Source organism: Rhipicephalus microplus, unplaced genomic scaffold (assembly GCF_043290135.1).
Source record: "Rhipicephalus microplus isolate Deutch F79 unplaced genomic scaffold, USDA_Rmic scaffold_184, whole genome shotgun sequence".
Lineage (NCBI taxonomy): Eukaryota > Metazoa > Arthropoda > Arachnida > Ixodida > Ixodidae > Rhipicephalus > Rhipicephalus microplus.
In genome coordinates, this window is record NW_027464755.1 from 32,039 (window position 1) to 48,974 (window position 16,936).

A 16,936-nucleotide genomic window follows, 5' to 3' on the forward strand; every position below is an offset into this window, starting at 1 on the left:
TCAACACTAGAAGACCAGGCCAACCTATTAGGAGAACACTTTTATAAGGTATCATGCTCAGCAAATTACACCAATACATTCCTGAAATACAAAGAAAATGCAGAAAGACAAAGATTGCCTACTAGCAGTACCTCAAATGAAAGTTATAACCTTCTGCTTACGCTGCACGAATTAAACAGGGTACTTTCTGCCGGTAAAAAAACAGCAACAGGGTCTGACCAGATACACTACGCAATGTTGGCACACCTATCCCAAGCATTCGCGAAGGCACTTCTCCAATTCTTCAACAAAATATGGGACTCTGGCATAATGCCTGAAGATTGGAAAAAAAGCCATAGTCATACCATTCCTAAAACTTGGTAAACCCCCAACAACCCCAAGTAGCTACAGGCCCGTTGCATTAACAAGTTGCCTTGCAAAAACTTGCGAAAGAATCGTAAATATTAGACTTACTTTCACTCTGGAATCGGAGCACCTAATAGATGCACACCAGTGCGGATACAAAAAGGGCTGTTCCACCACTGATCACATTGTTTGGCTGGAACAAGAAATAGGACAAGCATTTCTACACAAACAGTTATGTCTCTTGGTCTTCTTAGACTTGGAGAAAGCATATGACACAACTTGGAGATATGGAATTCTCAGAGATCTAGCTAACTTAAGGATTCGCGGAAGAATGCTGAACTGCTTACACGATTTTTTATCGAATAGAACTTTTCAAGTACGTTTGGGTACGGTACTATCACGAATATTTGTCCAAGAAAATGGTGTACCACAGGGCTGCATTTTGAGCACCACCCTGTTTATAGTGAAAATGAACTCCATCAACAGGGCTATACCCCGTACAGTCATGCACTCCATCTATGTTGACGATCTCCAAATCGCATGCCGAGCCTCCAGCCTATCATCCTGCGAAAGGCAACTCCAAATTGCAATAAATCGTCTTATGAAATGGGCCGACCAAAATGGTTTCCGCTTTTCAGCCCAAAAAAGCATGGCTGTTCTCTTTACGCAAAAAAGAGGATTGTTCCCTGAACCTGCACTCAAGCTATACAACATCAACATGCCGGTAAAACAAGAACACAAATTTCTAGGAATCACATTCGACCGAAAACTAAACTTTCTGCCACACATAAACGCACTGAAAACTAAGGCAAACGGAGCACTCAACGTGCTCAAAGTACTCTCCCATAAACACTGAGGTTTCGATCGACTCTGCCTTATACGCATTTATCGATCTCTTGTACACAGCATTTTAGACTACGGATGCGCCCCGCCGCGGTGGTCTAGTGGCTAAGGTACTCGGCTGCTGACCCGCAGGTCGCGGGTTCAAATCCCGGCTGCGGCGGCTGCATTTCCGATGGAGGCGGAAATGTTGTAGGCCCGTGTGCTCAAATTTGGGTGCACGTTAAAGAACCCCAGGTGGTCGAAATTTCCGGAGCCCTCCACTACGGCGTCTCTCATAATCATATAGTGGTTTGGGGACGTTAAACCCCACAAATCAATCAATCAATAGACTACGGATGCGTAGTCTACGACTCGGCACGAAACTCATACATCCGCCGTCTTGACTCTATACACAACCTCGGTCTCCGTCTGTCAAGTGGTGCTTACAGAACATCACCTGTGCAAAGTCAATACGTAGAATGCAATGAGCCCCCTCTATGTGATCGAAGAGCAATACTAACCTTATCATATGTTTTAAGAATAAGGTCGTCGCCTGAACACATCTATGCCACTTTCTGAAAGAATGTATCTGAAAGAATGTAACCTGGTAAATAAGCTTTAAAATATCATCTTTTCTGTGTCCATTCCTGAAAGTCTTGTGTCTGGCGCAGCATAGCTTTAGCTGCTTTTGCGCAATAAAAACCAAATTAACCTAACCTAACCTGAATATCATTAAGTGTTGTGCACAACAGAAAGCAGCAAAACTTTCCTCGGTCTCGGCAGCTGATCGCGAATTGAGTGTTCTCTGAGTGAGCGCGGCATCGAAAGTTCGTCGGCACGACGTAAACAACTGTTGACCTGGACTTGGTAAACAGCTTATTTCAGAAATGTTCTTCTTGTCGAGTGTGCCGGGGACAGCTGACTATTGAATGTGACTCAAGTGAGTACGGTGTCGCCGTGAAGCTATAGCTTCGCTGCAGAAACTGCCAGGAAGTTCGTTCAAAATGGAGTTCGTGAGAAACTGCGGGGAAGTTGGTTCAAAATTGAGTTCACGACGTGTTGGCTGTAACAATAATTGCAACCTGTTTGAGATCAACGTTCGCCTGGCACCTGCTGTGCAGAGCACAGGAATTGAGTTGATGACACTGAACGACATCTTTACCGCTATGGCCGTTTCACACCAAGGTCTTCATACTTCATGCTGGTAGGCCTTCATACGATCTCTGTTAGAACCCACTTCCCCGCAGTTGGTACAGCTGGTAGGTCTACGCATGAAGATTACCAGCAGTTCCTAAAAACAAAGCTCCAGCCAGTAGCAACGAGAGCTTGTGCCGACTCATATGACTAGTTGTGCCGCAACAGTGATGAGTGTCTACAAGGACCTTAATTTCGGCAACCCTGAAAATATTGCACTCTTTTTATGAAAGCTGGCACACAAGAGGACACACCTCACACATTGGAGTGGCCTCTGTAGCAGAAGTTTTTTCAAGATATGTGCTTGACTATGTAGTGCTGTCTAATTTTTCCCTCTGCTGCGAACGTGGCCCAAAACCCGACAGCCCAGAGTATGCCGAGCGGAAATATAAGTATTCATGTCAGAAAGACACCTCATGCAAAGCTGGCCAAATGGACGTAGAGGCAGCAACAATTTTATTTCAGCACTCACTTTCGCTTCATAGTCTAACCTTGCTTTGTGATGGTGACAGCCGGTCATAGAGTGCTTGCTGTCAACGAAGGCAAAGTGTATGGCTTCATTAATGTTCAGAAACAAGATTGTGCGAACCGTGTGCAGAAGAAAATGGGGACTACAGTTGGAAATTTTGTGCAGAAGCACAAAAGAGACGCCGGCGAGCGCATGAGTGGCAAGGGTTATCTTACGGGTGACCTTATAACATGATTGACAAGTTACTATGACTGTGCTCTCAAATCCCATTCTGGGAATGTGGACAAGATGCACAAGGCTGTGTGGGCTATATATTACCATGTGACGTCCACTAGCGAGCAGCCTAACCACAGCTATTGTCCACAGGGCCCCGAGTCATGGTGCATGCACAATGCAGCCATGGAAAAGAATGGGCCCATGCCAAAAAGCAAGTACAACTCGCCAGAGGCTGTCAGCCATGCGCTGGACCTTGTGTATGAGAGTTTGTCTGACAAGAAGCTCATGCGAAGATGTGCGAGAGAAAAAACACAGAATGCAAAAAAATGAGGCATTGCACTCTGTTATATGGAGCCTGTCACAAAACGACAAGAATGTGCTGTTGAGACTGCCGTGGCAGATGCTAGCTTGTATGCATTTCTATCTGGGAAACAAGGAGTCTAGTTCACTTATTTTGCGTGAACTGCAGTAAGAGCCAACAAGCCAAAGCAGCCAGCGGACTGGCAAAAAGATTACTACCGCCGTGCATCTAGCGCGAAGTGAAAGTTCTTCAGTGGCATTCTAGGCAGCCACAATGAAGAAGCACGAGCATGAGCTTGGTTCAGATTACTCTCCTGGGACTTTCTGAAGATCCTAATTATAAGTTTTGTGGCGGCATATTTATTTTCGCAAGTTTTAGTTATATGCGTTTTTCTCAAATAAAGATTTTTACAAGGTTTAAATTCTGGAATGAACACTTTGTCGCCAATACTCATTCATTGTCTTTTTTTCTTCCTTGAATGCTATAGGATCAGCAAGTGGGAAAAAAATGATGATAAAGTATTTTAGGACGGAACATTATGAAATCTTCTAGAAATCAGCAACAAAAATTCACAGCTAAGAGACTGCGAAAAGAAGACTTAATAACTTTGGCTCAAATTCAGAAACAAGCAGTAAATTTCATATTTGCACTGTTTGAACATTCAGGAACATGCCTGCTGAACGTGAGCTATTCGAATGCAATACTTTTTAAGCAAGTCGCATCCCGAATTCATAAAATAAGAATTGTTGTAACTTTTTTCTTGGACTGGTGTAAAAAAAATGCAATTACGTGTTTGAAATCAGTATACAAAGCTGAATATTCTCTGAAAATTTTGTGTGTCAAGTGTCAACAGTAACAAATTTTGCTTTCCGGACACATGCCAAAGACAGTTACATAAAACTCGTTTCTCTGCAATGAAGTTATAATAATAATAATAATAATAATAATAATAATAATAATAATAATAATAATAATAATAATAATAATAATAATAGGTGATCTCATGCCCTTTCAGTAGGAATTGTACCATTTTGGTGGGCACAAGAAATGCATTGAGGCCATCTCCATGGTCGACACACCACTTAAAACAGCAAGTAGCTGGCAATAGAGACCACAGCCGCTTCGTTCTTATAACAAGATTGTATATCTTTCTACAATTTCCCTTTATCTCAGTTTATTTTACTCTCGAGTGAAACATAGACCTACTGGTCTTGCAGAAGTGCATGACTGTTTGAGCACTTAACACGCAACAGGGAAAATGTTGAGAAAAGTCCTGTGCACAGTGAAATATGCTAGATATATTTGAATGAATAGACTTGGTGTAATTTTTTCATTTTGTCTGTATTTTTCTAGGAGGCCTTCAGCCCCGTCAATTGAAGGAGTCCTCTACACAGACATGTAAGTGTTATATTAATCTCATTTGTTTAAGTAAATATTTTATTATAGATATAATGCATAAGAGAATTTTAAAAAGTCATTTCAAATGGTGCGGCATCACCGTTGCATGTGACGCATAAATATTACACAGTCAGTTGTGATGGAGTTGATAAAAAGTTGTTGCCTGCAAGAATAAATAAATGATTGTCCTTTGCCTGTTTCAATGGCAAAGCTGTTTAGGTGAGCTGTGGTATATGCAGTCTGTTGGTATGTTACATGTGGCCTTTACAAAAACTATCACCCTGAATGGGTTGGTGCTACAGAAATTGGTCTGATCTTGCCACCTGTCCATTACTGGGTGGATGGATGCAGGCCGCTGCCACGTCAGAACAAAAATTCCAAGTCTGTTGCATCGGGGGCCCGTTGGACTGCCCATAACTCTTTGAGTCTGGAGCTGGTAATAGCACCCTTCCATTTGGACAGCTTGGTGACTTCAACACACCAGGGCTTGTGTTCAACACACTAAGGCACCACCAGGGCTTGTGTTCTTAGCTGTATGATACAGGCCATGATCATGGTGTAAGAATATGTTAGGTGCTGACACTCGCTGCTCCGCACAAGGAGAGGGTGGGGGCAGATTGCGTACGCCGATGACCTTCAGTTACGAGTAGTTTCCATCACGCGACTACCAAGTGGTTCTTAGAGAGAAAGGAAGAGAAAAGTGAGCCCCGTAACTGTCAGCTTCAGAGAGCGACACCTCAACAGTAGCTCACAAGGAATGGGGGTGAGGAAAGATTAAAAGAATAGGATTAAGGGTATAGAGAGATAAAAAGATGCGCTAGGCCAGTGAGCGAGGACAAATCGAGGGGATAGGAGAGATAGGAAAGATGGAAACACGGTCACAGGAGTCCGAGGACAGGGCGCCACTTGCGAGAGCTCTTGTCGGCGTCGGGAGATGGCGTAGGGCAAGTTTGGTAGGTCAGAGCTGCACTGTTGTCGAAGGTCGGTGTCAGGAGCTGACGTAGGGCCAGCCCAGGCCAGAGCTATGCTGACGTCGGAGATCGCGAGGGCACAACCGGTCGGCATGGAATTTAGCGAGCGAGTCCCCGTCACGCGAGTTGAGATGGCGCTACTGAATGGGACGGCAGCTATTTGCATGCCAAAGAACATCTTTCTCAAAGGTTTGTGGGCATGGGATTTCGTGATTTAGTAACACGTTGCCCTGTGATTGTGAACCCTGCCTGTGTATTTTATTTGTTTAGCTGATTCGCGCTTTGTAATTCAGTGCACGTATACCTCGACGCGACATATATGCATCAGCGGCCTTGTCTTTGGCTGCGCTTTGAAAAGGGCGAGTGATGTTTCGTCTCGAATAGCAAGTTGGTGTATCAGAATTGTATGGAGCATGTGTCGCATTTCAAGGCTCCGCGTAAACCAGGGCGACATAATAGGTGGCGGACAATTTTGAGAAATACCGAAAGTGCCTGACGGTGCAGCAAAAAACAAGAAAACAAGAAAAGCTCTGTGAAAATGGCTGGCTCTACTGCTGACTTCTCTGAAGCGACGGGGGCCAAAAGTTCAATTGCATCTGAAATGCCCGACACGACCGCGTAAAGTTCGGCAAATTTATTGTGCTTAGAGACAGCGACTTCACAGCATGGCAATGATGAATCAACAGGGACGCATGCAAAAGGCAGCGCTTAAAGTTCAACAGTTTCAGGTCCCTCCACGCTAAGAGCAGGACGCTTCTCAAAACAACACTGATAGCGTGGGCCTATGAGCTAGCGACTCAGTTCCTCATCATGCAAAAAAAGTACATTGGACTGCCAATAAACCAAACTCGCTTAAACGAAAATGCCTCATTAACGGAACTAAACGGGCTCATATGGCTGGATTTCTATGTGTTGCACAGTAAAATTCATCGGTTAATCGAAACAGTGCTTATTGGTCACCTACGGTTAAACGGCACAAACTCTAAACACAGCATAGACTCCCTCATGCCACAGGTAGTCTCACAACCATGGCAACACCTTGAGATCGAGACAAGCCAATCCAGTATCCATTCTCGCTTGTGGCTGTAGGAGCAAAGTCGGCAAGTTGCGGTGGATCACTGTGTTAATTCAGTCTGATCGAAAGGAAGTGGCCGCACCATACACACCCGCTTGATAAAAAGCTACAAATTCTTCAAGAGCTCGATCGAAGCGGCCTGCCCAAGATGGAGGTGGCAAAAAAATACATCCCAAAATCGACGCTGTCGCGGATCTGGAAAAACAGAAAAAGATTGAAGGCACTGTTAAGGACGGTACCTTTACATCTAAACGAATGCGAACGACGCCTTATAAACATCTAGAAAAGTTCTTTTTCTGTCGTTCAAGCGTGCACGGACTTCTAATTTGCCCATAAGCGAGGCAATTCTTGAGCAGAAAGCTCGAGAGATCGCCATGGCTCAGCCGCTTCAAAACACGCCATGGCCTAGTCTTCAAAGCAATCTCGGGTGAGAGTGGTGCAGTCAACAGGGACATTTGCACCAACTGGCAACAGGGGCAGTTTAAGGAAATTTCGGTGAGCTTTGATCCACGAGACGTCTTCATCGTCAACGAGATGGGTCTTTTTTATAAGGCGCTTCCATCAAAGACGCTCACCTTCAAAGGCGAAGCCTGTAGTGAAGGAAAAGGCAGTAAAAATCGCATCATTGTGCTGGTGGGTGCAAACATGGCAGGAGATGAGAAATTGAAGCCGTTGGTAATAGGAAAATCAAGGCACCCACGTTGTTTCAATGGCGTTCGACCAACACCACCTAGAATATTGACAAGGCCCCTCCAGGGAGAGCGTGACGTCACGCTAGTTGCCCACCTGCACCCCGGCCGTCGTCGGCACTCGTTCTCGTTATATCTGCTGTGGGCACTTATTGAAAGCCGGTGTTTCTTTTTTTTTGTTCTTTTTTTGTTCCTAGGCGGTCTGCATTTGTTTACGCCTGCCTTTACACTTTAGTGATCAATCTGTAATAGTCAGAAATGCATTTGTAGAAGTGGTTTTATTAGGACGAAAGGCTAAAACCATCCTACCTCATTTCTTGTTCAATGTTTTGATTTTTCTGTCAGCTGCCTTTTTTTTTTGTGCGGTGCTTTGGATGGTGTCATTTCGAAGTCTACAAAAGTTGTTCAGAGCGACATTTGTTGCAACACGCACTACATGCCGCACAATAGTCTCAGAGGTATGGCCATTTTCACAAGTCTCTAGCTCAACATCTCCTAGCAGTGATGTGGTAATGGAGCTTACAATGCCACGTTGGTTGTTCGACGCGAGGAACGCCTTTGCATTTTCTCCCTTGGTGAGCTTTTCGACAACAAGCGTTGTCACCAGCACCATGTGCACAGTACATGGCTGCGGAAACTTTAAGCTTCCTCTTGACAAGTTGTCAATCATTGTGTTACCTTCCACATCTATGTTCCTGTTCTCCAGGACGAGCACGCTGCTGTAAAATGAGCATGACAGCTTCTTCAGAGCTGAATGAGCACAATATCCAGCGATATAAGCAACGACCTCCATGTCATGCTTTGGGTTGGAAATTTCATCATTTGAGATGTGAACAGAGAAGTTATGTTGCGATACTTCTGTGTCACTTTTGCTGCTGATGTCTGGCTGCTGAAGCATCAGCAGCTTTTGCAGACGAATTTTCTTTTCAGACTCCAGAAGCTGCCTCACGGAAACATGATATTGTGCACCAGCAAGCTGACGGTAGCGACCGAAGCGATCTTCAAGAGTGTCAGTTTGAAATTTTCCCAGCAAGACATACTTGAACTTCAGTTCTTCTAAACAGTACCGCGACAGCTCAACAAGGGAGTAGCAAGTGAGTCTCAACGCAGAATGTGTTTCCCTTGTCAAGCAGCCACGGCTCATGTTGACGCTGCTCCAAGCATCTAGCCAGTCTACCATGCCACTAAAGAAAACCAGCTGTTGATCCACCGTAGAATTCACTGGATTTTGAAGGGTGTCGTTCAGTCGGCGACCTTTCGAAGGGGTCTTCACGTTGACGATTTTCCACCACGTCGATATGATGTTTATGAAGAGAGCTGTTGAACTGGCACATGTTGTTTTAAGGGCATCGCCACGCGTCTCAAGTGCGTTTGATACAAACGGATTAATGACATTTAACACCAACTTTACATTTTGTCTCTCCATAGGTGTTGGATTGATTGCCTTGGAATTCAGCTTGTAGCCAAGCTTGAGAAGCGATGTCTGCTCCAGTGCATACAGCTGCCGTACGACTTCAAATGATGCTGGTTTCATTCTGGGCAGCCCGTCGGGCAATATTCCTGACAGGTTCACTTCAGGAAACTAAAAGCATATTCCTTCGTTTTTTTTTATTCATCCAGTTGTTCCTGATGTATTTCAGTATGTGCACAGGGTCTACGACATAAAACAGAGGCCGATTGTTGTCGGCTGGATGAGGATATACAATGCGCACTTCCTGTTTCTCTGAGAAAAACGTCATTTTCCGGTTGTGGGAATTGTTGTCGGTAATTACAGCAATGACGCTGAGGCCCATAGATTCCACTTCTAAAATTACTTTCTTGCAGAACTCATGTAGAATTTCGGCGGTCATTTTAGCAACAGGAAAAATGTGAAGCACATCTTTGTTTGAGGACAAGAGCGACTGAAGCATGAAAACATGAGCGGTTGTGGCTGCCTCTTGAGAATTGGCTGCAGATCCAACTATGCTGCCCCCTCTATAATCGAAGTATGGCTTGATATGAATTTCATCAACCATTAGCGTCACGGTCTTTTCGTTCGGCTGCATGCACTTCACTCTTTCTCGAATGTTTTGCTCCTTCAGTGGATCGCCTCCATACTTGGAACAAACGCGGCGCAGGGTTGAAGGATGGGGTAAAGTCAATTTCGACGCTGATCTGGCAAAGTTATAGGCGTGCGGAGATATGGAGTGCAGAATGCTAGAAAACACTAATGTTTCAGCACTGTAGCGACGAATGGGGGCAGCGAGTGCGAGAGCTATTTGCTCATTTAGCAAACGAAACAAAGCACTGTGTTCTTCGGTCGTGTCACTGTCTTTGGACAGTTCATTCAATAAGAAGCCGATATGCTGCAACACTGACGCTGTTTTCGACGGACTTGCAACTTCAGGCGTCTCAGTCATGTGGTTTTCCAGCTGCTGGAGCAGTGCGGTAACGTCATGATGTCGCGCACTGCGTCTGGAACTGCGCCTCCGCAAGGTAATGAAACCAGCTCTATCATACCTTCTGAGACTGCAAGTGAGAGATCAGCAAGCACAGTGACGGAAAACCTCACGTGTGGTGAAGGATTATCTTCGATGCGGAGAAACATCACCAACGATCGTTTGCCTTGATGGTCCAGAAATCATTACTGCATACAGCAGAAAGCTTGCCTCTTAAGTGTTCGAAAGAGGACACAGCATTTCTCTCCTCTTCGCTTTTTTTTGCGCATATAGAGTTCTTAATCGCTTTGCTCAAGACCTCGTCTTCCATTCGAGCTCGTTTCGAGACAGGAGATTCTCGGCGATTGCGATTCGTGCTCAGGTAGGACGGACAGTTCGGAAACACCGAGGGTATAGCATCTGACACTAGGCGCACCCTCTCGCTGTCGACTGTCAATGTTGGTCCCAAAGCTGCGTTGAAATGTGACATCTTTGTGATGAAGTCAGCCTCGAGGAAGTGGAGTTCACAGACCTGCGCCAAGCATAACAGTGACTTCATTACTTTCATACGAAACGGGCTAATAGGAACTTTGACACGAGCCTGAGTATTTCTTTTCTATTTTACCGCACTGCCCTACCTGAAGCGCGACAAAACTACCATCACCACTCACGATAGTCGCTCGGTTCAACAGTAACAGAGCCAGAACGCCAGTAATGCGATAGAGCCGGTAAGACAACAAACTTCAGCAGTTTCTCACCTTGGAGTGTATGCTTGGTGTGAAATCCTTTCGCGGAATGGCTTTTATCCAAGACTTCTTCCGAGCTTCATCCTTGGGGAATGCGAAAACACGCACTTTGGGAGCACTGTCATAATTGCCGCGGCACCCGGGAACACAACAACGTCCCATTACGCACTGATCGATGTGTAATCACATACTCACAAATACAACATCAATAAAATAGGACACGTGGGAACGGACGAAGACTCGGAGCAGTGCGATGCAGCACCAAGCCTAACGCAGTCTAAGCAGCGAAGCAGGTAGCGATGAAAGGCAAACCTGTCGTGGCTTGTCCGCCGTTCGGGGTAAAAAAGTGCGCGGGGTGACCAACACCACAACCTGAGCGACACGTCCTCGGCCACTGGACAGTCGGTGATATGTCCGGGGAGACGTTGAGGCTGCCACCCAGGATCCGGCGAAGGACGACTTTTGCGACGCGTCTCACGAACAAGTAGAAGATGCGTTTAATTTACATATTTGCAAGAGAAGCACATTGCACCGAGAGCGTTCAGACGCGCCATTCCATCACAAGGGCCCAGAGCGCACTCGAGACGAGCGGGCCAGCGAAGTCCAGAGAGAGAGAGCACAGCGCACTCCCGACACGCTCCTTTTATAGCCGTCCGTGCACGCGCTAGACACCGACTGTGTGTCCCAGCGATGCTGATGTGCATTTCCTGCGGCGCACACAGACGCCTCCCGCGTTCCTGCAGGACGCGGACAGCGTTTGACCGTTACGCCGATGAGCGTCCCTTGCAAGCCACCTCCTTGCTGTGCCGGTCATAACATCGGACAACTAGCGTGACGTATGCCGTCTGGAGAGAGGGGTATGAAAGGGCCTTGTGAATAGTCTAGGTGATGTTGGTTCGACACCTTCCCGTTATGTAACATGGGAACGGAAAAGCGTGGATGACCATGGCCATATTGGAAAACTGGCTTCGGGAGGAAAACGCTAGATTTACGAGGCAAGGCAAAAAAAGGTTGTCTTCATCGTGGACAATTGCTCAGCCCACGGTCAGGTTCAAGTACACCAAGCCATTACTCTGGAGTTCTTGCCAGCCAATTCAATGGCATTGATCCAGCCAACAGATCAAGGGATTATTCAGAACATTAAAGTTCATTGCCACAGAAAATTACTCCATCATATGCTGCTGAGAGCAGGCAGCGAGAAATGCTACAGCTTAGATTTATTGGCAGCCGTCCACATTTTGGCTTGTGCCTGGGAGCAAGTGAAGGCAACAACAATACATAGATGCTTTCACCATGCTGGCTTTCAAGCGCAAGAAAGCAGTAGCTGATGAAGAAGAAAGCCCTGCTAATGCCGACATTAAGACAGTATTCAGTCAGGTCGTACCCTCTGCCCCTTTCACTCTGCAGGACTACGAATCAATGGATGAAAATGTTGAAGAGACTGTCAAGTAAATGATTGCCGAAGTGCAAGATGAGGATCAATCTTCCAGCGATGAATGTGATGACAGTACTGCCAGTTCAGTGGTGCCACCAGACCGATCAGCTAGAGAGGCTGCTGAACTTTTGCAGCGCTACTTTGAGCATGAGGCTTGTCCAGAATTCTAGCTAGTTTGTCAGACATAGGTGCATACCTTGTGAAAAAACAACTCAATCTTGCCAAACAAAGCACTCTTCACTCCTTTTTTTTTTCTCCTACTCATCCTCATGAGTAAGGTGAGGTTTGTGCAATTGGAATAAAGGTCTTGGTTTACTAAAAAAGGGTGAAAGGGTATTGATGAAAATTGGCACAGACACTAAAAATGACCTCACAATCCTTCCATAAAAATTTTGAGGCGATACCACAAACACTTTATGAGAGACAAATTATTTCTTCATTGAACTTCATGGAGGAGATGAGCATATTGTTAAAAAAAAAAAAAAGCAGTATTGAGAAAACTGCGTTTGAAGTTTCAACTTTTCTTTACGTCTGACACCTAAAAATTGTGATCTCAGGTTTGTCTTGTGATATTTGACTTCTCAGGCATCTGGTCTCTGACCAGTGTTCCTTGGTTGTTTTTTTTTTTCCCATAACTTCCTTTTCATGATTTACAAAGAGCAAGCATAGATTTCAAACCAAGTTCTCTGTATGAAGGAGTGGTGTGATAGGCATAACAGAAAGGTCGTAATTGAATAAGACCATGTACTGAAATGATTACACATATTTTTTGTGCTGAAGTTGTAATTAGTGTAATTGAGTACTTGATTACAAATAATCACTGAGCATTGCTTTATTTGGAAAAAGGTTTGTTGCATCAGAAAACTGTATCACACCATGACGCCCGATGCCTTCTTTCCAAATAACAAAGTTATAGGCAGAAGACTTGTGGCACAGGAAGTTTTAGCAGTATAATTAATGAAGCGAAACGGGCATATAAAAATTTGTGCCCCTGATTGACACATGCTCTTTTGCCACTCTAGCAGTAAAGCGCATCATCATACAGCCGGTCGTGGAAACTCTAATCTATGGGGCTTTCATTGCCTTCGAACATTCATACACTTCGTGGCGATATCAAGCACGGCTCCAAGCACGTCTAAATCGCATCACAAAAGCTTATTGACAGCACTCCATATGACGGTGGAGTGCGTGGCCGCGTGGACAGTGCAGCCAGCGCGTAATGCACTTGCCGGCGGCGTTCGGTGACGATGCCCAAAATGTGTAACTACGATGACACAAACACGGCGCACACTGCGCTTGGCATCGCATTTTCGAGTGACGATGCGCGAAACTGCTAGCCGCTGTTCCGAGCAATCCTTGGCTTTGAAGGGGGGGGGGGGGGGGTGACGAGCTTCACTGTGTGGTCTGTTGTCGATGCGTAAAATGCCCAAACGTGGTTCAGAGGAGGTAGTGAGTGATGTGCTTCATTCCTTGCGAAGAAGCACGGTCGCCAAGAGTGCGCTAGCGCGTCGTTTCTGCCCGCAGTCTCGCTGTCAGCAGAGCTAGGGCTAAAGCCAACTCCGATGACACGCCGCGCTCGTCGACCACGCGCCCACTCGTAGTAATCTGATCGTGCCGTCCCTTACCGCTTCGTTGCTTGCGAAGAAGCACATCGCCACAAGTGCGCTAGCTCGTCGGTCCTGCCTGCAGTCTCGCTGTTGGCGGAGTTAGGGCTAAGGACGACTTTGACGACTTTGATGGAAAGGACTCATGTTGTTGTTGCCAGTCTGCCATCTTGGCTGAAGGACTCTGTGTACTCTGTGTACAATATGTAAATACATTTCTTTTGCTTACTCGCAACCCAGGACATTCTGGTGGAGGTGCTGGGTACGAAGACAGTATAACGAAGCTACACAGCGGCCGAAGCTTAGTTTATTCAATGATGGCACAACAGAGTCCCGCTTCCACAGCTGCAATGGCAACGACGATAGTTGCTCTGCCCCAGCTCAAAAACCCTGGCGTGTTCTGCGGGACCTACAATGTCGACATTCAAGAATGGTTGCCGGTGTATGAGCAAACAAAACAAGCAAGAATTATCGTTGGGACGAAACACTCATGTTGGTGAACATATCATTCTATCTGAAGAGAACAGCCAAAGTGTGGTTTGAGAATCACGAAGCGTTAATTGGCAGCTGGAAAGCGTGCAAAAAAAAAAAGTTGCATGCACTGTTTGGCAAATCTACTGGCATGAAGGGAGTGACCAAAAAGGAGCTTGAATCTCGCACTCAAACGTCATTGGAGTCGTAGCTGTCTTACATACAGGATGTGTTCGCCCTTTGCCGCAAAGCGTACGATGGCATGGGGGAGTTTGAGAAGGTAGCGCACATATTAAAAAACATCGTCGATGATGCATTCAATCTGCTGATTTGCAAAGACTGTGACACAGTAGATGTATCATGTTTTGAGTGTAAAGACTTCGGCGAAGTGATAGCGACATAGACGACAATGCTGTTGAGTCACTGTGACACAGACTACAAAAAGAAAAGAAAAACATGAAAGACGCGGAAAACTCTCGTGGCAGGAGCACCGAGAATAAAAAGGCAGGAGTGGAAGGGCAGCGCATGGTGCAAGTACCGTATTTACTCGATTCTACCGCGCCCTCGATTGTAACGCGCACCCGATTTCCACCACGAAAAAAAAAACAACAAAAAAACAGAGGACATCGATTTCAACGCGCACCCATTTTTCTCGCTGGCCCGCACGATCACACCACTCAAAAAAACGACTCCTTTCGGGAGCGTCTTCGATTTAAATATGAGGTACGGGCGAAGCTTGTGCTCATCTGACGTGTAACAGAGCATTGCCGTCCCTGCAGTTTTACCGTGGACCGATGTCAGCACGCGAACTTGCTTCGCCCCATTCTTCTTGACAGTTGTGGTGCCGGGCATGTCGAAGTAAAGAGGCGTCTGATCGGCATTCCCGATTTGCCCAAGCAGGTAGCCGTTGTTGCGCCGCAAGTTTAGAACGAACCTCTGAAAACTGTGAAGCTTTTCATCGTACTCCACCACAAAACTTTTCGCATATGCATGTTCCCCTTCGGAGGGAAAAGCCTTTCCTCTTCATAAAGTTTGTTAGCCAGCACCTGCTCGCTTTAAACTGGCTCCGCATTAGACCTTTTTCCAAGACTAATTGCATAGCCCGCACTTGGAGCAGTTCTGTCGTCACGGGCCGCTGTGCCGCTCGCTGCTCAAGCACATACTCGCCGAGCAGCTCTTTATTTGCCGAAACCGACCCTGCTGTGGTCCACTGAAGCCTTTGCGTGAAGCTTTGCTGTCGACAATCTTCTGCTTTTGTTTCCGCCGGTCCCGCATGCACGTTTCGGGAACTCCGAGCGACCGCGATGCGGCCCGATTTTCGTCCGTTTCTGCACACGCGATGACTTTTCTTTTAAAAGCGGCATCGTGGCGCGCTCGAGTTTTTAGAGTTGGCCCTTCCACGCCGTCGATGCTAATGCAGTACTAGATGACGAGCTCCTCAGCACACGTACGAAGTGCCGCACATGGGAAACACGTAGGCAGAAATGGCCGACGCGCCATGCCGACGCACGTAGGGGGCGGCCATTTTGGATTTGCCGGTGGCAATAGATTGACCGCAATTTTTTTGTTTGTACTCGATTCTAACGTGCATGCGACTTAAGAACTCGCTTAACCGGAAAAAAAGGTGCGCGTTAGATTCGAGCAATTACCGTAGCGTTCGGTGGAAGAGGCAGCGATGCGAAGAACAAATCCCTGTTCCTGCCGACGCCTAGTGCCTCAGAGTTTGTGGCTCTGAATTATCAAGAAGTCCACGGGCCGCCCCAGAGTTCACCTGTACGTGAGTCGTCACGAGGGGTCCCGACGACAACCGTTCACGACTCACCGTTTGACTCTCAGCAGAGTTGATCTTCTATAGATTAAATGTTTGGATGTGTGGGTGCTACTTAAAACGCCCGCTTTGTCTTTATTTCTTGAACCTCGTACGGTGAAGCTAATACACCGTGACATTTTGGCATCCAGGGGACAGGACGACCTTGTTCTCTGTGGCACAGACACATTGTAGATGCTATGGAAATGCAGAAATTAAGGGAACTGGGGAGCGAGTGAGCTTGTCAGAGGCAGAGTTGAGAGGGTGGAGGAGACTGCAGGAAAATCGTCAGCGAGATGATAGAGCGGCTCAGCATGAAGCGGCGAAAGAACACGACCTGATGGCTGTTGAGCGAGAAAAAATACCGGCAAACGTGTGGCCTCGGAGCAAGCTCTAGCCAAAGCAGAGGAACGCAGCCTTCCGCTACGCATAAGGCTTGCCGAGCTAGATGCAGCACCAGCGTACCGAACGCCACCGGGAGAATGACCTGAAGTACAAGCAGTGCGCTACCCTTCCATAAATCTTCGAAAATTTCTCCTGCAGTTTGAGATTGCCCGAGACGACTTTGACGCGTACCTCAAGAGGTTCGAATGCGTGAGGACAAGCCGAGGCTGGGACAAATTACAATGGGCAATCGCCTTGAGCATGTGCCTCACAGGAGAAGCTCTGAAAGTGTATGGAAGACTGTCTTCTGACTACTGCCTAGATTATACTCATGTAAAGATAGCTCCTCTGCGGCATTTTCGTCTCATGGCAGAAGAGTATCGTGAGCGTTTCCGAGCGTCAAAACCATAGAACGGAGAGACAGCTACACAGTTTGTAGCTAGAATTAAAGGACATTTTGATAGGTGGATTGATCTCTCGGAGACCCCGTACTTTCGATAGTCTAGTTTAGTTGATCGTCAAGGAGCATTTTTTGTCCAATTGTATAAGAAGTTGGTCACTTGCTTCCGCAAAGGGAAATGCTCCACCTTGG

The 16,936-nt window shown here is 46.4% G+C and overlaps 1 protein-coding gene and 1 long non-coding RNA gene across 2 annotated transcripts in view; one reads left to right on the forward strand and one right to left on the reverse strand.

Moving 5' to 3' along the window:
• Nucleotides 1-16,936, forward strand: part of LOC119163001 (uncharacterized) — a 55,216-nt gene that overhangs the window by 7,930 nt on the left and 30,350 nt on the right. Inside the window, exon 3 of the mRNA XM_075885540.1 lies at nucleotides 4,701-4,745. Coding sequence (XP_075741655.1) covers nucleotides 4,701-4,745 — 45 coding nt within the window. The remainder of the gene's footprint in view (nucleotides 1-4,700; nucleotides 4,746-16,936) is intronic.
• On the reverse strand, nucleotides 6,328-7,451 carry LOC142791744 (uncharacterized). Its single transcript, XR_012890385.1, has 2 exons — nucleotides 7,367-7,451; nucleotides 6,328-6,986 (listed from the first exon to the last, which is right to left on the reverse strand). It is a non-coding gene; the product is annotated as an uncharacterized LOC142791744 (long non-coding RNA).